This window comes from Acartia tonsa, chromosome 3 (genome assembly GCF_053477335.1).
Source record: "Acartia tonsa isolate MP-2025a chromosome 3, ASM5347733v1, whole genome shotgun sequence".
Lineage (NCBI taxonomy): Eukaryota > Metazoa > Arthropoda > Copepoda > Calanoida > Acartiidae > Acartia > Acartia tonsa.
The window spans coordinates 48,357,231-48,384,832 of record NC_137262.1 but is presented as its reverse complement, the minus strand read 5'-3'; the positions used below and the strand labels follow the sequence as shown (position 1 = coordinate 48,384,832).

The 27,602-nt window shown below is 31.4% G+C and overlaps 5 protein-coding genes across 5 annotated transcripts; all 5 read left to right on the top strand.

Annotated features, from left to right (window-relative positions):
- Nucleotides 1–28: 28 nt before the first annotated feature.
- Nucleotides 29–2,978, top strand: LOC145314463 (uncharacterized). The gene is made up of 4 exons (XM_080154363.1): nucleotides 29–256; nucleotides 657–799; nucleotides 1,603–1,720; nucleotides 2,271–2,978. The coding sequence occupies exons 1-4, from the start codon at nucleotides 169–171 to the stop codon at nucleotides 2,387–2,389; spliced, it is 468 nt and encodes a 155-aa protein (XP_080010489.1). The 5' UTR covers nucleotides 29–168; the 3' UTR covers nucleotides 2,390–2,978.
- LOC145314454 (uncharacterized) lies at nucleotides 2,975–10,430 on the top strand. The gene is made up of 12 exons (XM_080154354.1): nucleotides 2,975–3,039; nucleotides 3,212–3,344; nucleotides 3,452–3,614; nucleotides 3,966–4,220; nucleotides 4,717–4,854; nucleotides 5,457–5,727; nucleotides 6,255–6,310; nucleotides 6,511–6,703; nucleotides 6,883–7,226; nucleotides 7,398–7,915; nucleotides 8,499–9,085; nucleotides 9,830–10,430. The coding sequence occupies exons 2-12, from the start codon at nucleotides 3,212–3,214 to the stop codon at nucleotides 10,094–10,096; spliced, it is 2,925 nt and encodes a 974-aa protein (XP_080010480.1). The 5' UTR covers nucleotides 2,975–3,039; the 3' UTR covers nucleotides 10,097–10,430.
- Nucleotides 10,420–14,821, top strand: LOC145314459 (uncharacterized). The gene is made up of 7 exons (XM_080154359.1): nucleotides 10,420–10,468; nucleotides 11,184–11,331; nucleotides 11,754–11,925; nucleotides 12,325–12,684; nucleotides 13,341–13,727; nucleotides 14,024–14,142; nucleotides 14,645–14,821. The coding sequence occupies exons 2-7, from the start codon at nucleotides 11,205–11,207 to the stop codon at nucleotides 14,722–14,724; spliced, it is 1,245 nt and encodes a 414-aa protein (XP_080010485.1). The 5' UTR covers nucleotides 10,420–10,468; nucleotides 11,184–11,204; the 3' UTR covers nucleotides 14,725–14,821.
- Nucleotides 14,822–17,110: 2,289 nt separating this feature from the next.
- On the top strand, nucleotides 17,111–21,157 carry LOC145314447 (uncharacterized). Its single transcript, XM_080154341.1, has 6 exons — nucleotides 17,111–17,504; nucleotides 17,940–18,210; nucleotides 18,607–18,946; nucleotides 19,441–19,821; nucleotides 20,180–20,300; nucleotides 20,745–21,157. Exons 1-6 carry the CDS (start codon nucleotides 17,126–17,128, stop codon nucleotides 20,867–20,869), a joined length of 1,617 nt encoding a protein of 538 aa, XP_080010467.1. The 5' UTR covers nucleotides 17,111–17,125; the 3' UTR covers nucleotides 20,870–21,157.
- A 1,195-nt stretch (nucleotides 21,158–22,352) lies between these two features.
- LOC145314930 (uncharacterized) lies at nucleotides 22,353–27,317 on the top strand. Its single transcript, XM_080155006.1, has 5 exons — nucleotides 22,353–22,679; nucleotides 22,775–22,920; nucleotides 23,144–23,545; nucleotides 26,510–26,629; nucleotides 27,176–27,317. The coding sequence occupies exons 2-5, from the start codon at nucleotides 22,829–22,831 to the stop codon at nucleotides 27,315–27,317; spliced, it is 756 nt and encodes a 251-aa protein (XP_080011132.1). The 5' UTR covers nucleotides 22,353–22,679; nucleotides 22,775–22,828.
- The last annotated feature ends 285 nt before the right edge of the window (nucleotides 27,318–27,602 follow it).

Sequence of the window (27,602 nt, the reverse complement as noted above, 5' to 3'; positions counted from 1 at the left end):
CACTTATCCTATTACCCCTGAAACCAGGAGAAAAACGCCTTTTGTGAGCAATGTGGAAAAGGTTTCTCACGCAGAGAGTCACTGAAGAAGCACAAAAAAATCCACGACGTTGGGGGCGAAAAATTGCGATGTCCAACGTGTAAAAGGACTTTTTACAACAAACACGAGATGGGAACCCATATCTGTAAACATTATGCCTGTGATTTGTGTGGAGAAAAATTTTTGAGGGCTAGGAATTTGGACTTTCACAAAAGGAAAGCTAGTCAATTTTAAGTATTTAAATAAATCTTTTATTAACGCTAACTTTACTAAAATAATATAATGTTTATTCACTGGTGCACAAGATTCATTTTTTTCCCCTGCAGGAAATTTTTAAATTTTTTTCCCTCCTAGTTTTTTTCCTGCAAGGAAGGGAAAAAAATGGAAATTTTTTTTCATATTATTCCCCCTGCCACATACTCTTTTAGTTTTTATTCACCAAGGAGGGGAGAAAAATGGTTTAAAAAAATGTTTTAAGTTCTCCTAATTTTTACATTTTTTCTGCCAATTTAGCAGGTTCAATTTTGCAGAATATATACCCCTGTGTATATTTTAAATAAAATCTTTTAACCTAGCATGATTCCAAAATACTTAATTGACTAACTTAATAAAAAGGATGCATATGGGCGAAGCTTTATACTCCTGTGACCAATGTGAATCAATGTTTTTGAAAAAGAAGAGACTGAGCGACCACATACGAACAGTCCATCAGCAGAAAAAGCATCAGTGTGACATTTGTGAGAAGTTCTTCCAAAGCAAGGTAACTTTAAATGTCTTATACTTATTACTATCGGCTACGCTCTAGAGGCTTTAGGGACACTTGAGGAGGGCAGAGTCGAATTTGATAACCCAATTTATTATTTTAGATTTTAAAAGAAAAAGTAAAAAAAAAAATTGGGGGGGGAAATTTTTCTACGGGCGATTTTTTTGGGAGGGTGGTGGTACCCTCCCCCAAAATAGTAAGTTATAAACCTTCCCGGGACCTATGAGAAGCTACCCTGTTAAGGAAAACCCGATCGGTTCAGCGGTTAGCGAGATCCTTTGGTACAACCACACAGACAAAGAGACAAATATCTTGTTACTTTAGTATAAGGATTTTAGATATTTATGTTTCATTTAATCTTTCAATAGACTCAACATCTCAAGATCATCTGAAAAGTTATTGTGGCTTAAAATAACAGAATTTAATTTCCAATTATTCTCTCCGAGGCGCAGCTGCTAATAGCTAATATTGCAAAATCTCAAATTATAAAGACTAGTCCTGATAGAAGGAATATAAGTTAGTTCGCTATGATACACCAAGTCCATTAGAACGTCACTTAGTCACAGATCAGCTGACTTATCATGTATGTCCTAGCAATTATTTGTTGCCAGCTCCTGTATCAAATATTTGGCCTTTTTCATCTTTTTTTATGTAAGTATATCTAATTTGTGTAGTCTTGATGATGGATCATGTTACTGCCTAATATATGGGAAAACTTATGATAAGAGCGAATTTTGGCTTCTTTTTTTTCGCCTGTTTTTCAAAAGGCTAAAGTTTTCATGAAGACTAATCTTGTTTAGAGTAATTTGAGCAAGCATCGGTTGAATCACACAGGAGAAAGAAGATTTAAATGTGACATATGCGGACTGAATTATGCTAGAAAGAGTATTCTGGACAGACACATGATGTTACATACAGGTAAAATTCAAACAATTTTCTGTTTTTTGGCAGCGCAAATTCATAATGTTAATCTGTTGGTCCGCCCGTCACTCAGTACATAAACGCAGGTTTAAACAACAACTGAATTAATTCGCAGCTACGTATATTCTTCACAGGCTTCATTTCTCTTCGACTGAAAAAAATATTAAATATCTTCCCCCCCCCCACTCTCCCCCCTTTGCAGGGGATTCCATAAACGCCCTTATGAACTGGAAAAAAGTATTTAATAATTTTAGCTTGTTTTGCTAACTAAATACCATGGTAGCCCTCCCAAAACAGATGAAATAATAATATCTTTTAAATATCAATTTCGTTGTTGGTTGTATATCTGTACCTTTTTTCTTTAAATTTTGTACACACACATATAGACTAGTCACTCTAAGCACTCTGCATTTCGCACTCTTTCTCTTTGTACAATTTAAGTGTTCTTTTGTTATCTTTCAAATATTGACTTTTTTATTCAAATATGAAATTGACATTACATCCATTTTTCATCACTATTTCATATTAAATCCAAATTTTTGTTCAGGAGAAAAGCCATATCAATGTGGTGTGTGTTCCATAAAGTTTAGAACAACGGGAGAGCTCAAGTTTCACAGAGAATTTAAAAAGTGTGGCATCACAGATAAGAATTTCTTTAGTATGTAGTATAGGTTTTCTCTAAAGTAAATCTTTCCCTGATAAACATTTTCATAAAAATATTTATGCAATCGTATTCTCTGAAAAACAAAAAAAGATGCAATATAATTTATACATTTTTTAATTTTTTAACAAGAAATCTTAAAATTCTAACAAGCTTATTCTCTAAAATAGCAATATTTTCTCATAAAAAGTTAATTTTTACACTATTAACTTATGTTAAGAATGTTTTTTAAATAGTGAGATCAATGAAAATCATTTCTTGAAGGAATTGTTATCAACAATGTATTAATTTTATAATGAGATTCTAGTACAAAATTTACTTGATTTGTAAAAATAACTTATCAGGGTTGTTATTATATGTATTGTATATGACTCTATTTTTATATAAATTGTTCAAATTCATTTTTAAATTTATAGTTACATCACTTTAATCAATATTTATTCATTTTATAATATAATTTTTAATAAGATCATATAAGATCAAATGACAGTTTTTAAACATGTGAAAGTTATGATTTGTAATATATAATGCATTTTAATTTATGTTAAGCTTTAATTATTTTTTTTACTACAAATTATAAATTTTGTTTCAGAACAAGATGTTAAACAGATATTGGATTAAGCAAACTGTTAACTTAATCTAATATTAAGTCCAGGTAATAATTAGATATTATAGTCTATATTGATCTACATTATCTAAACAATTACAGTTAGGATAGAATAAGTTTCAAAAATCATATTGTTTTAGACTGAGGCAGGATTTTGGTTTAGTTTAATTGGAATTTTTTTAAACTTAAAAAAGTATTGTCCAATAGTAATATAATTAAGATGAAGATGCCTGGTGAGTACCCATCTCCTTTGCCAGCTGGCAGTATCACAGAGGAACAGTTTAATACCTGGAGAAAAAAACTACTCTGCTACTTGGAAGATAAACCAGATAACCATCTGTTTTTACCACAAGGTAAGATAATAATTTGTAAAAGGGATTTTCTGATAAATAAAAAAATTATTCAGGAATAATTTTGAATCACTGAATTTCTTTTTTATAAGGATACGCATTTTTTACAGGTATATACTCAGATTGGTTACCATTAACAGAATCAAAAGATGGTCTCAGAATCACAACTATTCATGATGATGATCCTCTAAGACTAAAGCATACATCAAAGCTAGGAGTAAAAGATAGCCCAATGGAAATTGATAAAGTTATGTATACAAAATGGTTAAGCAGGTAAGTTTTTATCAATAGTTAATCTTGCTTTTGTTTTATCAAATGTAACCCCCAAAAAAAGATTATTTTTGATAAGTATTAATCAGGTTTCTAGCAACATTAGTTTTAGAATTGTTTTTATTTATTTGACTAATCAAATTTGAAAGGGACAAATATTTTGAAAATTTTAGGAGAAATTTTATTTGATAAACTTTATTAAATCACATGGTTGAAACATGTAATCTTGAAAATTATCTTTAGTCCACCCCCCCCCCCCCCCTCCCTATATATGTCTTTTCTCTTTAATTATCTTTCCTTGTTTTCTTTTAGAAGAGTAGGTATCATAATTGAAAAAAAATATTTACATTTTAGGCGAAATAATGAACTAGACAAATTCATCCAACTTATATCCGATCTCAGCTGTAAAGCAAGTAAACGAATAATCCTCAACTATGCAACCAGTTTCAACCTCATTATGACATTTATCCTCGACTCTCATAACAATGAGAGTAAGAATAAGAATATTTTTGATGTAAATGAAGTAACTTTGAGAAGTGATGATTATTGTGCCTTCTATCGACAATTACGTGAGTCAATCAGCTGTCATCTGAAAAAGATGGGAACTAGGCAGGAATATGAGATGACCAAGTAAAAAAACTTTTTGCTTGGATCTTAACCAACTAGTATTATTTTTTGAAAATATCAACTGTCTACTTCTAAAAATGTACTTACAAAACTAGAAATAGAGTAGAATAAACATGAAACAAGGATAACATAGCAGCATTAAAAAATCATGGAAGGATGAACGGACAAAGTGAGTTATAGAGCAGATGTTAATTTGTCATAATAAAAGAAGATTTATTTGCAGACCGACGGACCAAGTAAATTAAATACTGGATGCTCAATTTTACAGGGAATCAACACTAAAATTCTTAGCTGTCTATCTTAAGTAGAAGCCGAGATAATCACATTTCTCTCATAGCTTTACGGACGTAATATAAAGTGCTTCACTGCTAAAAATAAAATCTTTAATATCTATAAGTTTCTTAATATTAAACTCCCCGAGGTATTTTTTATATTTTATATCCTCTACCAAAAAATGATTCATATTCCTGGTAAATAGGATAAAATTCTGGAATAATTTTGAATTGCAACAGGACGAGATATTATCACCAACTTTTGAGGAGATTATAATTCTTTGGAGCCTTGAGAAGATTGATTCTAGATTACCAAATCTTGTCAATCTTATCTTTAGTCACAGGAATGAATATATTATTTAACCATTATATAAAACATAAATGAAAATGTTAAAATGCATGTTATACCTATAGTTTGATGTATAATAACTCTTTTTTGAGTTATTTTTTGTGTTTGGATAGAAAAACTGGGTATAGTCCCTTTCGTGACAACGCCAAGGGGCGTTTCGTCTTTTTTTTCACAGTAGCTTTTCTCCTATTTCTAGCTCCTTCGGGGGGCTCTCTAACCCTGCGGGGCCAATTGCCTAACCCTGCGGGGCAATCACCTAAACCTAACCTAAAAAAATCTTTCAAAAGCTTCTGTAAAAATACAACAAAACACCCCTTAAGAGGCGTTTTCACGAAAGGGACTATACCCGTAAAACTTTGTAATTCTTACTTAAACCACAAAAAAATGAGCCAAAGAATTTTTTTTTTGTTTTAAATATGGAACCTGGTTGAACCACTGCTGTCAACTTATTGCAATTGTATCAATTTTAAAAAAATTGTTCTTAAATTGATGAAATTTGGCAACAAATACATTAAGATTACGGATGGATATAATAGTTTTAAGGCGATTTTACGGTTAATATAAAAGATTATTATTATAATATATTTGTGCTTAAAGATTAGTGGATGACACAACATTAAAAGACCTACAAGAAGAAATATTTGCAAAAATACCAGAAATTATGGCAGAAATAAATCTTAATACAACATTAGACATTAAAAATATAACACCTAAGGAGGAGAAGAATGTAAAAGCTATTGAAGAAATTGTTCTTGATGTAAAAACAGAAGCTATTGCTGAGATTGATGACTTAGGGGCTCACATCAACGAAATTTCTGAGTTTATATCACTGGAAGATAGTGACTTCAAAGATGGTAAAATTTACAAGGTATGCCTTTTTACAGCATATAAACTTAACTCAGAGGTGTATATTCTGCACAGTATTAATTTTTTTCCTCTGCTGCAAATTTTTTATTTTTTTCCCTCCTGGTTTTTTTCCAGCAAGGAAAGGGGGAAAATGGGAAAATATTTTCAGAACTATTTATTTTATTATCCTTTTTGCAGAATATACACCCCTGACCTAACTTTATAACAGTTAATTGCTTTAATGAAGTCTAAACTACAGAAATTATGATTTTTGCACTCTAAAATTTATTTAAAACCTTGTAATTTTATTCATACAAAAGAATGTATTGCATAGGTTATCGCCAAACTCTAGACCAATTGGGTTCTACTTTTCAGCTAATATCCCTTTTGACCAAACAAAGGTTTTGGTATTTGTTTTAATTAGTTCAGTATGATTCTGTTTTAAACCTGCAGAAAAACCTTATAACTTTTTTAAAAAGGATTAGTTTTGACTGATACAGATCAAGGGAAAACAGTTTTCCTGGAGATGAAGTATGTATCTCTGTTTAGGATGACATAGATGAATATGATCCATTTGATGACCAAGATGACCCTGATTTTAATAGGTATGTTTTGTTAAAAATACTAATCTTTAATTTAAAAGAAGCCTTGTGAAAAGTAAAATATTGCTCTTTTGTTTCTTATTTCCATTTCTTCCCACTCTTTCTCTCTCCTTCTTTGACTTGCAGAATAGTTAAAGGCCTTTTTATCGTCAAGTGAAATATCTCACTTTCTTGCGGGTTAATTTAGGTAGTTAATTTTTTAGTCATGATAATCATCTGGAAGCAAATTCTGACGAAGAAATGGATGAACAACGTCCTTGTGAATTCTGTAACGGTTGCTATAAGAGCAAGAAAATATTACTAGAACACGTCAGAGGCATTCACAAACCCAAATATTTTTGCAAAGACTGCAAGACTACATTAAACAATCATAAATCATATGAGAAACATTTAAAGGCATGGATAATGGATTTGAATCTTAGCTGGGTTTTATAATCATAGGAAAATAAGTAGGTACCAGAATCAAATTCAACAGATTGATATTTTTCCATATTTAATTCATGAAATAATTCATTTCTAAATTTAAAAAAAAAATAATTTTTTTATCTGTTCAATTATCCATTTTTAATTAAAAGGAGAATCACCCTCAAATGTATTCAGACTCTTATGAAGACGTGATGAAAACACATGAATATGTTTGTCGCTACTGCCATGAGCCCCAACGAGATATTTATCTGCTCAGAGAACATATATTGGTACATAAAAATAACAAAGAAATCATATATCTTGGCGGCAAATACAAGAAGAATGCGAGTGAAACTAAAAAAAGACGCGGCAACGAGCAAAAAATCCAATCCTCTAGAAGAACCAAAAGTGAGGCAATTAAAAAGCTTATTACTAATGGTATTGATGAACCTAAGATCGAAAATAGTGTTGACGATAGTATAATTACTAGAATGGAAGAGTTTGTAGCTAAAAGGTATAAACACTAATTTGAATCTAATACGAACTAAATTTGTTTATCATCATTGGGGATGTATTGTCCATAAAATTCATCGGCCATTGTCATATCACTTTAGATTGTTAATAAAGTTTTAACATATTTTGAAAATAACCACATTCTAAGAATTGTATTATGAAATTTTTTCAGTGAAGAGCAAGATGACAAGAAAGACCACAGATGTCTTGAATGTGGACGTGTGTTCAGCTCCTTGCTTTGGCTGAAGGCCCACGTCAAGGACCACAAAAAAGGCGACATTATGTGTGAATTTTGTGATAGTCGTCTGAAAAATAAACGGGTTCTTTCTGAACATATCCGAATACGTCATAGGCTGACATTCAAATGTAGAGACTGTCATGAGATTCTTAAAAATCAACGTGTTTTTGAGGAACATATTAAAAGCTTTCATGTCGATAGCTATGAAGGTCAACATGGACTGAAAATAAGAACCAACAATTATGTTTGTCGTTTCTGCCTTAAGCCACAACAAAGCCATGAAGCGCTGAAACTTCACACATTTGAGCACAGAGATAATGGGGATATTAACTTTATTGTTAAGGCTCCTTATAATGATTCTGTGCTTGAAACTTATGAAGATTTAGCTGAAAAAGTAAATAAAGAGTTTGATGATGACAAATCATTAACAGCAAATTCAAGAAATGGTTCAGGTATAAATTGTTGTCTAATATTTTTAAATGATAAATATTTTAAAAATAAAGATATAGGTAATCACTGAGGAAAATTTTATCATTAATTAGCCCAGCAACAATACAAATGTTCATGATAGTTTGGATTAAAAGAGAACTGTAGTTTAAAAGAAGTAATATACTACATTCTTACTTAACTTTTAGTGACATTAGCTCAACTGACGGGTGGAATGCAAGGGGTATTAATTCTGCATGGAATACCCGGCAAAAGGAGGGGGGGGGGAGGGGAAGGGAAGGGGGTGTACTGAAAACATCAGCTGATTCTATTATCCACAAATTTTTTGAAAATCTGACCCAAAACACCATAAATATGGGAAATTATTTGAAAAATCATCAAAAAGTTACTAGTCTTCTCATCTACAGACACAAAAATTCCTTAGAATGATGGAAAAAATTTTAACTTGGGGGAGTAGAAATATATTTTTAGCATGAAAAAAATGAATCTTGCGCAGAATATACAACCCTAAGGAATGCATTGGCATACAATAGTTTGTTTATCTCAACTTTTTACTTCTTTGAATTATCAAAGTCTCCCTTAATTTAGAAATCCCAATAGAGCCAATGCCACCAAGAATACAAAAGTGCAAAGAAAAGAGAATGTGTGACATCTGCGGTAAATATTTTACCAGCGTTGACCAACATAAGAAGATTCATTCAATTGAAAATTTGCACTGTGACGATTGTAATATCACTTTTTCATGCAGAAAAACTTACTTAAAACATACTAAAACCCATAGAAGCAACGAAAAGAATGCTTCGTGTGATTTATGCGGAAAAAGTTTTACAAGAATCGCCCACCTTAAAGTGCACCTTAAAAAGCATCTTAAAGTACAAAAAATAGGCGGAGAAAAGTTAAAATGTGACACGTGTAAGCGGTCATTTTTTGATAAAAAAGAAATGGGCGCACATGTATGTAAACATCACTCCTGTGACATATGTGATATGAAATACTTGCGTGCCAGAAACCTGAGACTACACAAAAGAATGCATCTTGGAGAGGTTTTATATCCATGTGATTTATGCGAGTCTTTATTTTTAAATAAGAAGCGAAGGAGAGAACATTTTAGAGATTATCATAAGAATGAGAGAAAACACAAGTGTTCTATTTGTGACAAGAGATTTTTGATGAAGGTAAAAATATGTTTACTGTAACGAAAGACAATTTAAAAGGGGACTATGCATGAATTAGAGCGTATGATAAAAGCACTATCCCTCAGTGATGTTACATATTTTTTTGTTTGAATAAACTAAGTTTCTGTTAAATACAGTCAAATAAACAAACAAAAAATAAAATCGATTTAATGTCGAAATTGTATCAAATGTTTTGTTGAGTTTTACTTTTAAGGTGTATAAAAATCACCACAAAAATATTATTGAATACTGTTAAAGGCAGATAGATATGATGTTTATCATAAAAGTTTGCTTTTTGTCTTAAGGCATATGGTGATCTATATTACAAACTTTTATTACAATATTCATTTTCTTTTAAGAAACTTCTGTAGAATTTTTTCGCTCAGTAAATTTTATTTACAATAACTTAGTAGATTGAATAAAGATTTACATCATTTCTGGAATGTGCTTAAAATACCTTACTCTCCTTCGTTCATATTCCCCTCTTTAAAAGAAATATTGGGAATAGTCCCTTTCGTGGCAACGCCTCTTAAGGGGCGATACGTCGTATTTTTAAAATGGCTTTTGATAGGTTATTTTAGGTTATATATGGGGTTAGGTGATTGCCCCGCAGGGGCTAGAAATAGGAGAAAAGCTACTGTGAAAAAAACGAAGAAACGCCCCTTAAGGAGCCTTGCAACGGAAGGGACTATACCCGAAATATCACAAGACATTTGATTTAAGTTCTATTTTTTATTATTTAAGACTGGTCTAGCACATCACATGTACACACATACTGGAGAGAAACCATTTAAATGTGGAGAATGTGACATGAGTTTCACGCAAAAGGGTAACCTGGATATACACATGAAGCTACACACAAATGAGATGCCGTATGAGTGTTCAGTGTGTCATGCCAAGTTTAAGCAATCTGGTGAAATCAAGAGGCACAGAGAGATTAATAAGTGTGGCTTTACCCAGGATGATTTCTATAAAGACCAAGTTTTTGTTAAATTTACGCAGGCACCATAATTTTTTCCCCACAATTTCACTTCCACAATTAAATTATCTTCTTAAAGATAATTATTACCTAGCTAAAATTTAATTTTTTCTTTTAATTTTACTCTAAACATATCCAATATGTCTAAATGTATAGAAAAGTAAATGCTACCAAAATTTTAAAAATAATTTGAAGATAGTTGACTTTATATTTTTTAATGAAAATTAGATGCAATTCAAATTAAAATACATTACACAATACTCAAAGTTACCTTATGAAATGTTATACTATGCAATATTATTTTTGTAATCATTCTACATTTAAATTTTTATTGTTAAAATATTTCCTATAATTTTAGATGAAAAATGACATAGTTTCACAACATAACTCTAAAACAATTAAAGGTAAATCATATTTGTTGAATAAAACATACTGCATGTGTTTCTTTTTTTAGTTATTATATTAATGACTAGCGGCTAAGCTCCAAGATGAATCTAGGTGCACTCGATGGAAGGGTTGGCCTGGGCGAAGTCGATCTACACTTTACAATGTAGTTTTAAAAAGAAAAAGAATTTTTTTGAGGGATGCGATTTTTTTTCGGCGCGATTTTTCTCGGGAGGATGGAGGTATCCTCCTCCAAAATAGTCATAAATCTTCCCAGGACCTATAAGAAGCTTCACTGTAAAGCAGAACAATATCGGTCCAGCTGCTAACTAGGTCCTTTGGTAAACACACACTCATAGGCAAATTACAGGGGTGTATATTCTGCACAAGATTTATTTTTTTTTCCCTGCTACAAAATTTTTTATTTTTCTTCCCCCCCTAGTTTTTTCTCACCAAGTAGGGGGAAAATGGAAAAATATTTAAAGAACTCTATATTTTATTTATTTTATCCCTCCTACCACACATTTTTAAAAGTTTTTTTTACCAAGGAGGGGGGGAAATGGAAAAAATGTTTTCAGTTTTCTTAATTTTTACATTTTTTTTCCCTCCAACCACTTATTTTTTATTCCTCCCCCCCCCCCCCCCCTGAGCAGGGGATCCCATGTAGAATATACACCCCTGGCAAATTATTAATTTTAATTAAGGATAATTGGGTATAATAATGTTTTTTTTTAGGTAACCAACAAACTGGCAAAAATGACCTGTTTACTACTAACCCCTTTACCATCTGGTATTATTGACAAGGAAGAATTTCACATCTGGAAAAATAATTTGGTGGAACAGCTCAAACTCAACAAAAACTATGATATGTTTCTTCCAGGAGGTAAAATAATGTTTTTGTTTTGTTTCAAGCTACTCTTTAATTTACTCCTTTTCTTCGACTATCGGCCAGTAAAATATAAATGGAATTTATTCATTTATTAATTTTAGAGAATGCTAAATATCTTGCGAATTTTTAACCCACCAATAGGCATTTACATTTGAAACAATCGGATTTATTATGAATTTAGTAGGTTTAGACATTGACAACCGCGCGAAATTTCATTTTCTTTATTCAATTTTTCCTGGCCAGTGAGCATATTATTTTTATTATCTTTTATCATACTTGAAAAGTTATTTGCTCCGCTGCTTACGGATGTCTTCATCCTTATTTTTTTAAAGCTAGTCTGTTTTAAAATTTGAATTAATATTCATATTATCATGCATATTTTATTCGACCAAGATATAAAATTAATATCAATTCAGGGATGTACAGTGAATGGCAACCTTTGAAAGACACCAGAAATGGCCAAAGAATTCCTATCCTCCATCCAAATGATCCTGATCAACTATTGTTGGATTCTAAACATGATATTTCTGAGAATGGTAAACAAAATGGTTTAGCTGTTAAATTAACTGAAGCACAATTACTTTCAAAGTAAGTTATTTATTGATAATTTGTTTATAGATTTTTATTTTTAAGAATTATATCAATGACCTTTCGAGGCAGTTATTTATTATACTATCCTGTTATGTACCTTAGTACTTTTCTCCGTAATTGCTAGGGCCATGATTCAATTTTTTATTCAATTTACATTTTCTGCAATTTGGGAATTTTTCAGTTTCAGTTGGTTGAAACTAAGGGGAAGAAAATGTCAAAATATTTTGTTATTGTCAGAAAATTCGATGGCAAAATAATGATTTTAAGAATCAAAGCTGCTTCATAAATGATTGTTTCTGTCAGTAATTATAGTATAAGTCTTGTTATTAAGGTAGGCTTTTATGTTCAAAAACAGTTTCGCAACTATTTTAAGTAATCGTCCTTGTTTTTATTTAGAAGAAACAAGGAATTAGAAGAATTTATAGAAAAGTTGGCCAACTTAAACAACAAAGCAAATACAAAAATAATTAAAAACTATGGAACAAACTTTGAATTTATTATCAACTTTATATTTGACTCCCATAATTACGAAAAGAAACACGAAAACATTCTAGCATTAAGTGAAATTCACCCAACAGCAAATGAGGATTTCAGTGCCTTCTACAAAAAATTTCGTCGGTCGGTCTGTAGTAATCTGAAAAAGATGGGGACTAAAATAAAGTTCTTGGGTAATTTTGAGCTGTTAGAAGATGAAATTTTGTCGCCTACTTTTGAGGAAGTGATTTTACTGTGGTGCCTTGAGAAAATTGATCCTAGGCAGGGTTTAGGGATAAGTGTATTGGCTAAATTATATTCTGTATTTTAAAGAGGAGTATACTAGTGTTATGTTTAAAATCGTTATATCAATTTTTTTTAAAAGTTTTTTTTATAAAATATCATCAAATGTTCTGTTGAGTTCAAAGGTTCCGATAAAATAACACGCCAAAACATAATCAAATGCTGTAAATTACGAATGTACACTAATAAAACTGTTTACAATATTAAAAGTTACCATTCCTCATTCTAAATAAACATTTTTGATTAAAAAACTTTACTTTTGAGACACAGCAGTTTGAACTCAACAAAACATTCGGTGATTTATAGTAAAAAATTCCTAACATTTCGATTTTTTTTTCATATGAAACCATGGCAAAACTTAATTTTAAAAATTGATATAACGATATCAAACATAACACAAAAAAAAACTTTAGAATTACTGCTGGAAGGTGCTTAGAATCACTTGCTTCGTGCATACTCCTCTTTCACTTAAACTCATTTTGAATTTCTAAGAGTTAATAATCTTTAAGTCAGTGAAAATAGAATTTCACTATCAGACAGCTGCTCCATTGGTATCTATAATATAAAACATTTAGATATAAACCTTTTCTGTTTATGTTATGCCCATTTACTTATCCCTTCATCCTTATTCTTAGATTGCCTTTTCTTGTAAATCAAACATTTGGACTAAAAATTGTGGACAATCTAACACTCAAAGACATTCAAGATGAAATATTTGATAAAATCCCACAACTATTAGAGGAAACTATTGAAATTCAAACCAACATTATTGACAATGAAATAAAAACCACAACAATATTAAAGGAGGAAATAATAAATCCTCCAAAATTTAATGGAGAAGTTGAACTTAATGTTAAAGAGGAGACTATAGCTGAATTGGAAGAAAACTTTGGGGAAAATTTGGAAGATATCTCAAATCTTATTTCAATGGAGGATTCTTTTGATGATGACTATAAACCTCCGACGATTAGACTGGTCAGAAAAGCTAGAAAGATTTATAAAAATGATGCTAAATTAGAAAGGTAATATGTTCATTAATTTTAATTCTTAATATGTTCTTTATATGTTTAGTATTCAAGAAAAAGAAAAGACCTTAATGACCAATTGACCATAAGTACCTTACAATTAATTTGATTTGTGAAATGGCGATTCTTGGGACATTTAGGTACATAATGTAAAATAGTCTCATATTCCATTTAAGCAGTTTAATGATTAACAACGATTTTTTTTATTCTGAATTGATTTTCTGTTCTACTCTATATTTACTTATTTGTCTAATTTCTCAAATTGGATGTAAAATTAAAAATTGTTTTTAAAGGGATGAAAATGAAATAGAGATGGATGACTCAGTGGACGAACAGCGCGACTGTGAATTTTGTCAAGGATCTTATAAAAGTAAAAAGATTCTGTTAGAGCATGTCAGAGGCATACATAAGGAATGGATATTAGAAATGAATATGTGAAATATTATTATTTTCTTAATAGGTAAGATTTTGTGTTAAAATCTTAAATTTTCTTCCATTAGAGGATCTAAAGGAGTTTTTTTCTACATATTAATTCCGAAAATGTCTGTCCCAGTTAAAGTTATTATGCTTATCTGATTTTCTTTATTTATGACATCTACCTATATCAGTGGTGTTTTAGTATTACCTTTTTTTATAATAACTACCCTTCTTGAGGAGGGAGGGGGAGAGAAGTCGACTGCCCACCATTTTCAATTTTAGCTTTAAAAATAATTTTTGTTTTTTTCTAAGGGCGACTTCTTTTGGAAGGGTAGTGGTATCTTCCCCAGGACCTATGGGAAGCTACAAATTAAAGATGAACCAAATCGGTTCAGCGATTAGATATATCCTTCGGTACAGACAGACTCACATACAGATATCTTGTTACTTTTAGGATCCTTGTTAATACTTAATATTTGATATCCATTTTCTAAAGGTGAAATACTCTTGTAAACAATGTGAACTTACTCTCAACAATCACAAGACTTATGAGAAACATATTAAAGGAATATTCTAGAAATTCTAAGGCTTATTCAGAATATTGTTAAAAATGGTCACAAAAGAAAGAGGTGTGAAATGTAAATTTCATTCATGTAAACACATTTGAAAGATTTTGAAAAACCAATTTTTCCCCATATCCTTCCTGAGTACATTTTTACTGTTGTACATGTTTTCAGTTTATTACACTAGTCCCCAAAGTTTTATATTAGCGTTGCCTTATTTGTTGGTTTAACAATTTTTGGGACTTTGGTGAATTTTTATTGGTTGGTTCATTAGGAGTGTTCAAACGTTTTATCCACTAATTTTACTACATAATTTTGTGTATCATCATTGAGGATTTACACAAATATATCGGCAATTGTGTTAGATCCCTCACTTGTTTTTATGATAGAAACTAAGAATATGTAATTAAAGAAAATCACAGCGACGTATTTCCCAGTTCTTATGAGGAGGGTATGAAGTTGAGTAGACACGTGTGCAGACACTGCCATACTCATCTGGAAACTATTAAAGCACTCAGGAAATAGATTGATAAAAACGACGCCATTTTAAATATTGTTTTTTAACATGTTTTGAATAAAGTAGAAGTATTAGGTTTAAAAGTAGCTAAAATATTTTAATTCAACAGCCAATCATTGGTTAAATAGTTGAAATAAAAAAGCATGGATGGGTTAAATAATAAGAAAAATAGAAGGGGGTAGATAAATTACAAGGTTTTGTGGAATACTACTGATGAAATATTCTACCAAAACAGTCAGGCTGTAACATATTTCTTGCAGCGTTCCTTGGCTACTCAACAGGCACATTTCATGTCCGGAAAGTATATACTTTCCGGATGCCAATCTTTATGAGGAAGGTATTTTTAGAAAGAGGAAAATGTGTAGAAAAAAACCATGTAAATTAGAAAATCCGCAGAAATCATTTTTAAAAGTTATTGGCAAACATTTACAATGTTAATTTGCAAAATTAATTTTATGCCCTAAATGACATATTCTGAAATAAATCTTTTATGAAAGTTTATTATCTATGAGTTTAGGACATGCTTAAGACGTAAAAAATATTTTCAGTGTTACTTTTTTCGCCCTACATGTGAAAAAAGGCATTTCTCACATTTTATTATAGAAAATTGCATATAAACAAAATAATTATTTTTTTCTACAGTCAACACAAAAATTGGCATTAAATCTTTCATTTTAAATGTGAAAGTCAGATAAAGAATCCTTTTTAGAGCAAATATAGTGCAAAAAGTAACCAAGACGTTTTAGCAAAGTATGAAAATCTAATGAAATACCTAGATACTTTTAAATTTTGATATACATATCAGATAAAAATATATAAAAAAAGAGATCAAAAACTATAAAACAAGGTATATATTTTTTCACTCTGTCACTGAATAAAGAGCACTTTTAGGTTTGATTTTAACCAATGCAGCACTAAAACACTCATTTTTCAAGGTAAATAAACAAAATGAATGCAATTATACAATTAAGTCAGTTTAATAATACAGTAAGCCTTTTTGTAGCATTTTTTTTTGTTGAAATTGTTCTTTATTTCTATAATAAACTGTATTAAAATCTAATGATTTGAAAATTTGTAATTAAGAACTTCATTTTTACACTGTTTAGACATATAAATTACAAAGAAAAAGATTAAATCCTTTAAGTTTGAATAATACTTTATATATTTACATAATAAAAACATTAAAATTGTTAAAGATTAAAAAAAAAGATAAAAATAAGTAATTTTTAAAATCATTTTGTGTCGTCTTTATAAACTATTTCCCCTTTTATATTTTAGTCTGGTAGAATTCATAATTATAAATAACCTTTCTTGAGCATATATATGTTTTATTGAAATTAATTATAAGAATGTAAAACATTTTTTGATTGATTTAATATTAACAATTCACCTAATATTTTGTTATTTTACTATTTTTTGAAACTCTTTTATTCTTATTAATAATTCTATTTAACACAAAAAGCTCATAGGGAGTTGATAACCTTTATTTCTTGCTTTGTATTCTAATCAGGTATTTTATTTGACTAAATTTTTTAAAACTATACAGCATGCATGTTTGTGTCAATAATGAAGACATTACGCGTTTTTATGTACAAAAAGTTGTTTTAAAGCAAGAAAAAAATATAATCTTTCTATTAACTAATATACAATTCCGTAGTTTTAAATATGTCTGTATTTTGGTTTCTAAAAAAAGTACTATACCAACAAACATGCATGCCTGAAAATTAGTTTCAATATTCGTATTAAACAGGAAAAAGAAACTAAGTCGTCGTTATAATTATTGTTTGTTATTTTTGGTGTAAGGTTTTTTTTAATGAAACTTTTTTGGATCTCGTGACTTCGATTTCTGCGGATTTTCTGGTTGCCAGAAATGAAATCTACGCATCTTTTTTAGCTAGATGGCATTTGTCTGGTTAAGATTGGATAAAAAAATCTTTGGTTGGTTAAATTCAATAAGTGTGCAGGTCTTTATCAATCTATTTTTCAGGGATCATATTATTGTACATCGAGATAACGGAGATATAACCTATCTAGACGGTCCTTCAGAACCAAGAAAGAAAAGAAAATCACGCGCCGTAAATATTGATGCAATTGAGGACACAAAAGATGGAATTTTCAACGAATTTGATGATTTGGATAATGATAGCTCTTGCGTGCCAAATGATACTAAAACATTTGAACTGCTAGATACAGAAAGACCCTACCGATGCAGTGAATGTGGGCGAGGGTTTACGTCTGAACCGAGATTAGCTACACACATGAAGGATCATAGAAAAGGTAGGCAGTTTATTTTTTTAAGATTCATCATTACTGAAAATGTTACATATTGATTACATAAATTTTTATAATTTCTGGGACAAATGTCTTTTGATTATACATATTAAGCTTAACTTACTTGATAATGACAATTAAAAGGAGCTTTAAAACACATTAAAACTTTGAGAGAATGTATTTAAAGTTTCATTTAACATGAGCTTTTCAATAAGTAATAGTTGAATTATTAAAATAATTTCCAAATTGCTCATATTTAGGTTATTATTATCTATTTTCAAACTACTTTGCAGAAAATGCTTGATTTTGAATTACTTTACATTAATATTGCATTTTTCATTAAACTAAAAGTCTTCAATTGATTATTATGTTTGAGAAGTTATATTAAATACCTAAATCGACTATTATTTTAAATTTACATAATAATATTATAATATTTAGGTCCAATAATCTGTGAATTCTGTGATAGAAAACTAAAAAACAACCGAGTATTATCAGAACACATTAGAATCCGACACAAACTAACCTTCAAATGTAAAACCTGCAATAAAAATCTGAAAAACCAACGAATTTACGAAGAACATCTGAAAAGCTTCCATCCTGATGAATTTGTAGGTCAGCATGGGCTGAAAGTTAGGACTCTGAGTCATGTTTGTAGGTATTGCCTGCAGCCACAGTCAAGCCATGAACAGTTGAAGTTACATACATTTAGGCATTTTCCTACTTAAGAAAAGAACATTATAGCACTTTCATTAATTTATAATTTTATTTTAAAGCATAGAAAATCATTTAGATCATTGAAAGGAAATGAAGTAGCGGTTTTCGTCGTATTATCACAGTAGCTTATGATAGGTTATTTTAGGTTGGGTTAGGTTAGGTAAATGTGAATGATTGCCCCGTGGGGTTACAGCCCCCCGCAGGGCCAGAAATAGGAGAAAGCTACTATGAAAATACGACGAATTCCGCTACTTCGTTTTCATTCCATGGTCCAATCATTTGAAGTAGTTTTGTCCAGTTTAATTGTTTTAGTCAAATGTATTTTAATTTTACCATAATCAAAAGTATGACCAGCATATATTTATCTTAAAGGAAAATTATCTTATGTTAGACACAAAGAGAAGGGAGAACTCAACTTTGTAATGAAGTTTACAAACGATACTGTCTTTAATTTTGATGATAACAGTGCAGATTTAGACACTATAACTGATGATAAGATAGATCTGATTTCAAAGGAAACAAAAACATTCAAAGACCCCAAAAGGATAAATTCTCAAAAGCCTAAAGACAAAGAAATGTGTGACATTTGCGGAGTGTATTTTGCCAATGTTGAACAACATAGAAGAATTCATTCAGTAGAAGGTTTAACATGTACAGAGTGTGATGTAACATTTGAGGATAGGAGAGCTTTCCTCAGGCACAATAAGAAACATAAATCTTCTGAGAAAAAGGTAACAAAACATATTTAAAAATCTCTCATTATTATTTGGATCTTACACTAAATTATTATGAACTGTAATAAAGTGAAACTCGTAGCTGGCTAAAATAACGATACCCTCCATCCACCCCCTTTACCCCATCCCCTTCCCTATTACTAGAGGAACGAACTGACCAATACCTGATGTCCATGTTAGCAACCTAAATTGACGACAATTTTTACCCTGTCACAACATCCACGTATATTAGCCATCATTTTAGATTTTTTTAGGTAGATAGATATTTATTCAAATAGATGTTTTAGTTGAATATGTTTTTTTACAATTTTACTCACAATTTTGCTTTGTCTCTTATTCATTTATATTCTGATTATTCAGTTGTGACATTTTATGATGTTCCTCTGTCATACCGTTTCAGAGCTTCGCTTTTATGGATGTTGTCATTCTTGTTAATATAAAAATAATAGTTTATGGAGTATTTATAAAACATAAATATATTATTTGAGCAGGCCTCCTGTGATCAATGTGGAAAAGGCTTTACAAACATCTATCACCTGAATAAACACATTAAAAAGCATCTCAAAATCCAACATATTGGTGGTGAAAAATTGAAATGTGAAACCTGCAACCGAACATTTTTTGACAAAAAAGAGATGGGCTCGCATGTGTGCAAACACCATCAGTGCGACCTTTGCGATGTCAAGTTTTTGAGGGCGCGAAATTTGAGACTACACAAACGGGCGCACCAAGGGGAGGTGGTATACCCCTGCGAACTGTGCGAGTCTCTGTTTTTGAATAAGAAAAGAAGACGGGAGCATTTTCGAGATTATCATACAAACAACGAAAAGAAATATAGATGTGAGATTTGTGATAAAAGATTTCTTGTGAAGGTAAACTATTACTTTTATTTTTTGTCTTTTGTAACTAAGAAGAAAATAACACATAAATAAAAATAAGAGAGAGAAGGGGACAATGTGCTGTTTATTTAACTAGTCCCCAAAGTTTTATAATAACATTTTCTTATTTGTTGGCTTAACAATCTTGGGGACTTTATTGAATTTTGATTGGTTGATTGGTTGATTTATTGAGTTGGGTGTTCAAACATTTTAACCATTAATTTTAATCTACAGAAGGGGTAATTTAGTGTATCATATTTGGGAATGTACATCAATTTATCCATTTGGATCCCTGTGTTTTTATCCAATATCTAGTTATCAAAATCTGGATTTTTTATCATGATTTGTTTAGACCGGACTGACGAATCATATGTACACGCATACTGGGGAGAAACCATTTAAATGTGACGAATGTGGGCTGAGATTTACTCAGAAGGGTAACCTGGATACACATGCTAAATTACACTCCACAGGTTATTCATACAAAGCAAATCATCATTCAAAAGTAACAGAATGTCTATCTGTGTGTTTGTACCAAAGGATCTCGCTAACCGCAGGATCGGAATGGTCAATCTTAACAGTGAAGCTTTAATAGGTCTAGGGAAGGTTAATAACTATTTTTGAGAAGAGTACTTCGACCCTCTCAAGAGAACTCGTCCCTGAAAAAATGCTCTTTGATTTTATAACTAGTATGCTAACTGGAGGGTCGATTACTCCTCCCCGCCCCTTCCCCCCATCCTCAAGAGCCGCTAGTAAAGATATAGTAACAAGATAACAATTTTATTCATTGTAACTTTAAATTGAAAGATAGTTAAACAGTAAACATGGACAAAGATGGAAGGATTCAGGTATTGGCGAGGGAAAAGGCGTAAAGGTAAATGTTGTATTAATGTTTTGTATGAAGGTAAAAATTGCAGAAATGCCGTACGAGTGTCACGTATGTCACGCCAAGTTTAAACAATCCGGAGAAATTAAGAGGCACAGAGAAGTTTATAAATGTGGTTTTTCACAGGATGATTTCTATACTGTTCAAGATCAGTAATGTGTTGGAAGCAGCAGGGAAAATAGCGTATAAATCAATCCATTTCACAATCTTCCTCCCTAAAACTGCCTCAAAGGTTGAACTTTACAAAGGGAAAGATATCTTTAAATTCCTTTTTAATCTTAAAATGTATATATTATTTCTTCGCCAATACTTTTTGACATTATTGTTTAAACAAAATTCTTTTTTATTCAGCATATTAATGAATAGAAAAGAAAAGTTGAATACAACGAGATTATTATTCTAGTTATGCAAATTTTGAACAGGATATTTTAGATATACTTACCAGTATTAACCCTTACAGATCGGGGGGGGGGGCTCCAAGAGCCCCCCCCTCTAGTTTTTTCAATCTCATTTTTTTTGTAGGTAAGATGGAGTGCTGTGACTTCATGACTTTTTAAGTTTAGTAATTATACGTCGGCAAGAGTTGATTTTATTAGGATATCTGGTCTGTGTCGGTCGTGGTGTCCGGTCAAAGTCGGTTGGGTAGCACCAAAATTAGAAAAAAAATCTTAATTTCTACATTATGACTTTTGTGTATAATGAGAAACCTAAAATTTTTTCGGTGAATACTTAGATATCAATGACCTTCTAAGAAAAAATGTGTTATGACCGTTTGACCGCTCCCTGACCGACTTTATGACCGATTTTTGTCCGGCTTTTACTACAGACATATATCATGAATATCGTGGCTTCTATTACAGCTAGAGTCCTATAAATTTTTTTGGTAAATCCTTGAGCAACATCAAACAGATAAAAATATTAATCGGCGCCGCCAACCGCCGTTTTACCGCCGTAACCGCCGAAAATGGCGGTTTCCGTAATTTGCCGTTTTTTGGCGATGATCAGAAAAAGTAATTTTTTTGTTATGAAAAATAAAAGTTCGTCCTAAAATTTGGTCATCCTAGCTGCAAAATTGGCCGCTCTACAGCTGTTTTAAAATTTAGCGGCTGGCCGCTAAAAAGCGGCTAAGGAGCGGCCTGGCTGCTATGACTAGAAAAAGTAATTTTCTCTAAAAATACACATGAACCACCAGAAAAAAATTTTACGTCTTTATCTGTAACAGGAGCCGAGATAGAGGGGGGGGCTCTTGGAGCCCCCCCCCCGATCTATTAAGGTGGGAATTGGGGCCCGAGCTGTAAGGGTTAATTAAATAGTCGTATTTAAATCAATCCAGGTATAAAAACATGTTTTATCTGCTCAGTTATAATTTTAAACAACTCTAGATCCTTTTACATATAAGACGAAACTCATTATAAAAAGCTTGTTCTTAAAGCATCAACATAATTAAAACCTTCATAATATGTCAGTTTATACATCCAATAGACAAATAAGAGAAATAAGCATCATCATGATATGTAGGTTTTGTAAGTCTCGTATTTGCAGATAGGCTTTGTGAGTCTCAGTAAAGGTTTCCTGACTTAATATTATATTATTTATTTATTGTTAGTTTGACTTAATCTATGCATTTGATATTAAATGTCACAGTAATAATATTTTTACATCGAAATACTTTATAAACGCCTTTTTAATAAAAATATATCTAGTATTTTATATGTTGAATCTCAACTTGAACTCGGAAATTGTAAATATGCATCAATTTCAAATGTCTTTTATATATTTTAACATTGTATTGTGTAATATAATCGTAGAGACTGTTATCTATAGTATTAATGAACTATTTTTATACTCTTATACCTACCTATTCATAACAAAGAATCAACTGCAATTTTGGTTATGTAAACCTTTTTCAGACAAAAACAAAAATGAGCGAAACAAGGAAATTTAAGAAAGTATCAAAATTTCGAAGGTACACAACACTTTTCTTAAACAAATTATTTTATATTTCTACCTCAATTAATTTTGATTATCACAATTTATATTAAAATCTTTTTTTCTGTTAAGTATTTGATTACTTTGTTACCTCTGCCAACTTCCATGGGTTGAAAAACGAAAATAATGAAAATGGACGCTGAAAAAAATGTTTTAATTTTTGAGCTAGCAGAAATCACTTTCTCGCCTCTTGAAAACTATGATGCTTTCTATACCAGGTTATTTTTATTTGTATTTCGATATATTTATTTAAACATAGGTGCACAGAAGGGAGGTGTTTTTCAAAATCAAGGAAATTTAAGGAATTTGGACACACCACTTTACACCCAAAGGGTATACAAGGGTATACACACCCTAAGCCAAGAGGGGGGTGTAAACGCTTTATACTTTAAACTTATTGACGATATTTTTTGCATAGAACCAGTTTTTACTTTGATATAGGTTTAGAGAAACTATTGTATCCTACTTAAAGAAATCTGGAAACGAACTGAAGTACCTGAATGATACACAAACATTACATGATGAAATTATTCCTACAAATATTGAGGATATTATCATTATTTGGTGCCTTGAGAAAATAGACCAAAAGCTGCCTCTACTTGCAAAACAAATCTATTCCAGCCAACTTGTTGATAATGTAACAATAAAAGATTTACAACCAGAAATATTCAAGAATATCCCAGATTTATTAGGCCACAAAGAGATTGTAGAAAAGAATGATGTTAAAAAATCCGCCAATGAATTGTTGAAGGATGAAAATCTTGAGGTTCATGTGAAGTGTGAGGATGAGTTAGATTTTGAGAATCAGGATCTTTACCCATTTGATGTTTCTGAAACGGATAGGTAATTTTTTTGATAGTTTAGCTGCCTATATTATAATATACTTATATATATATTTTTAATTATTTTTTTTACAATATCCAACTTAAATACACTTATCTTATGCCTTTCAATGGGGGGGGGCACATCTGACACTTTTGCGTAAACAGGGATTATAGGCTTTGTCTTAGGAGTTATAGGATAGGTTATTTGGGGAAAAAGTTTAGTTTTTGGGTGTATTTTCCTTATATTTAAAAAAAAATTTGATAGGTCTCCAGGTTCAGGTGCTGCAGGCTGGAAGGTCACTTCTGGACAGGTATAAATGAAAAAAAAATTTAGTTTGAAGAGTTAGAGATCAACTTATTAAACCAATTATGCATCTTTTGGGATGTTATGAGCATATATGAAGAAAAAATAAAAATCAGCCTCCAGGTTCAGGTCCTGCAGGCCTCCAGGTGAATTCTGGACAGGTAAAAACTGAAAATTTTAAATTTTATAGTTAGAACAAAACTTATTTTACAAAAGTTGCTACTTTATGGATGGTATGAACTAATTTGAAGAAAAATTTGAAATCGGGCTCCAGGTACAGGTACTGCAGGCCTCCAGGTAAATTCTGGACAGGTAAAAACTGAATTTTTTTTTTTTTGAAGTTAGAACAAAACTTATTTAACAAAAGTTGCTACTTTATGGATGGTATTAACATATTTGAAGAAAAATTTGAAATCGGGCTCCAGGATCAGGTACTGCAGGCCTCCAGGTGGATCCTGGACAGGTAAAAACTAAAAATTTTTACTTTTATAGTTGGAACAAAACTTATTTAGCAAAAGTTGCTACTTTATGGATAGTATTAACTCATTTGAAGATAAATTTGAAATCAGGCTCCAGGTTCAGGTACTGCAGGCCTCCAGGTGGATCCTGGACAGGTAAAAACAAAAAAAATTTTACTTTTTAAGTTAGAGCATAACTTATTTAACAAAAGTTGCTACTTTTTGGATAGTATTGACCAATTTGATTTGATTGATGAGAAGTTTGTGCAGAAACATGTGGTTTTATTGGCAATTCAATCTGACAATGAATAGATGATGTCTAACTTGTATCTTAGTTCTAATTGCCTATTTTAACAAAATTTGTTTGGTTTGTTTGTTACTTTTAAGTTAATTTTGTCAGGAAGTTTTCATATCCCTTTTTTTATACTTGATTGTTGAAGAAAGCCTGCAGGAAATATGCCGCTCTAATTGCTGAAAGACTTCCACAATAAGGCTTAATACCCCAAATTTGAAGCCTGCAGCTTCAATAACTTTTTTGTATCAAATTGAGGGTATTGTGTTGGATTTTGGTTGGATTTTTACCGCAGTTAGAGCAGTGTATTTCCTGCAGGCTTCCTTTAGTGACTGACCTGTTGACAGTATGTTTTTTTATATATATTCTAGTCAATGCTTAATATTTTTTTTTGCAGATATAATTCTAAATGTAACAAAATGGTTGGATTTAACTTGAACCTTGAGCCCGATTTCAAATTTTCTTTGTATTAGTTAAATAGATATAGTTCTAACTCTTTAGTTAGATATTTTAATTTTTACATGTCCAGAATTCCCCTGGAGACCTGCAGTACCTGATCCTGGAGCCTAATTTCAAATTTATCTTCAAATTGGTCAATACTATCCAAAAAGTAGCAACTTTTGTTAAATAAGTTATGCTCTAACTTTAAAAGTGAAAATTTTTAGTTTTTACCTATCCAGGATCCACCTGGAGGCCTGCAGTACCTGAAGCTGGAGCCCGATTTCAGATTTTTCTTTAAATGAGTTATTACTATCCATAAAGTAACTTTTGCTAAAGAAGTTATGCTCTAACTTTAAAAGTAAAAAATTTTAGTTTTTACCTGTCCAGGATCCACCTGGAAGCCTGCAGTACCTGAACATGGAGCCCGATTTCAAATTTATCTTCAAATGAGTTAATACTATCCATAAAGTAGCAACTTTTGCTAAATAAGTTTTGTTCCAACTATAAAAGTAAAATTTTTTAGTTTTTACCTGTCCATGATCCACCTGAAGGCCTGCAGTACCTGATCCTGGAGCCCGATTTAAAATTTTTCTTCAAATATGTTAATACCATCCATAAAGAAGCAACTTTTGTTCAATAAGTTTTGTTCTAACTTCAATAGTAAAAAAATTCAGTTTTTACCTGTCCAGAATTTACCTGGAGGCCTGCAGTACCAGTACCTGGAGCCCGATTTCAAATTTTTCTTCAAATTGGTTAATACCATCCAGAAAGAAGCAACTTTTGTTCAATAAGTTTTGTTCTAACTTCAATAGTAAAAAATTTCAGTTTTTACCTGTCCAGAATTTACCTGGAGGCCTGCAGTACATGTACCTGGAGCCCGATTTCAAATTTTTCTTCAAATATGTTAATACCATCCATAAAGTAGCAACTTTTGTTAAATAAGTTATGCTCTAACTATAAAATTTAAAATTTTTAGTTTTTACCTGTCCAGGATCCACCTGGAGGCCTGCAGTACCTGTACCTGGAGCCAGATTTCAAATTTTTCTTCAAATTAGTTCATACCATCCATAAAGTAGCAACTTTTGTAAAATAAGTTTTGTTCTAACTATAAAATTTAAAATTTTCAGTTTTTACCTGTCCAGAATTCACCTGGAGGCCTGCAGGACATGAACCTGGAGGCTGATTTTTATTATTTCTTCATATATGCTCATAACATCCCAAAAGATGCATATTTGGTTTAATAAGTTGATCTCTAACTCTTTAAACAAAATTTTTTTTTCATTTATACCTGTCCAGAAGTGACCTTCCAGCCTGCAGCACCTGAACCTGGAGACCTATCAAAATTTTTTTAAATATAAGGAAAATACACCCAAAAACTAAACTTTTTCCCCAAATAACCTATCCTATAACTCCTAAGACAAAGCCTATAATCCCTGTTTACGCAAAAGTGTCAGATGTGCCCCCCCCCTTACCTACTTTTCTTCTTAGAATTGAAGACATAGAAAACGAAAATGCAGATAAGGTTGTTGTTGATGAAAAGGAATGTAAAGAATGTGAGAAATCCTTCTCATCTCGCAAGCGGATGCTTGCACATCAAGCATATCATAGGTAAGATAAAGTTTTAGTAAAAATTTAATGATTTTAAGAACTACCTATTGTCTATTAAAAGTTGTTATTGCTGCACTACTATATAAAAAATTACCCTGACGCAAGGACGTCCAAGGGAGGGGGGGGGGGTTTAGTGGGGATTACCCCCCCCCCCCCCAAACGAATACACCCCAAAATATTTTTTACCCCCCCCCCCCATTTAAAATTTACCCCCAACAATTTAGGATGGAATATTTACACCCCCAAAATAAATAATCTCTAACAAAAGAAAAATTTGGCGCGATTTTTACTACTAAATATTTAATAGTATTTAAATTAACCCCCAAAAATATTTTACCCTGGGGGTAAACAAAATTTACCCCTGCCAGAAGATTTTAGAGGGGGTAATTACCCCCTGGGGTAAAAGATTTGGGGGAGGGTAAAACAAATTTTACCCCCCAAATAAAAAAGCTTGGACGCCCCTGCCTTCTAATATTCTAATAAGGGTACAAATAGAGAAAAATCACATTTTTGACACTTTACTCATCAATTTCTCTATGGCATCAGGCTGGAACCTGTACAATGCGAATTTTGCCAGCAGCAGCTAAAGAACCGCAGCTACCTTCAAATTCACATACGAAGAGCCCACAAAGCTACTTTTACCTGCAAAACATGCGATTCACTATCAGGGAAAGGAATAAGAAATTAAAGATTGTTTATAATTATCATATTAGGTAAATTTATACAAATGTTAATTAACCTAGAGTCAAAATGGATTGTTTCTATATAATGTCTATGGGTCATTTAATCACATTAGTAATTTGGACGAAGATAGTGTTAAATGCCTACCACCTATTTGGCCCCCATTAAAAAGTAAGTTTTTTCCAACTCTTAAAATAATCTTTCTTTTAATTTATGTACAGTATTTGACAACCAGCTAACCTATGAACGTCACATCAAAGATTACCACAGAGACTTGTACAAGGGTAGATAT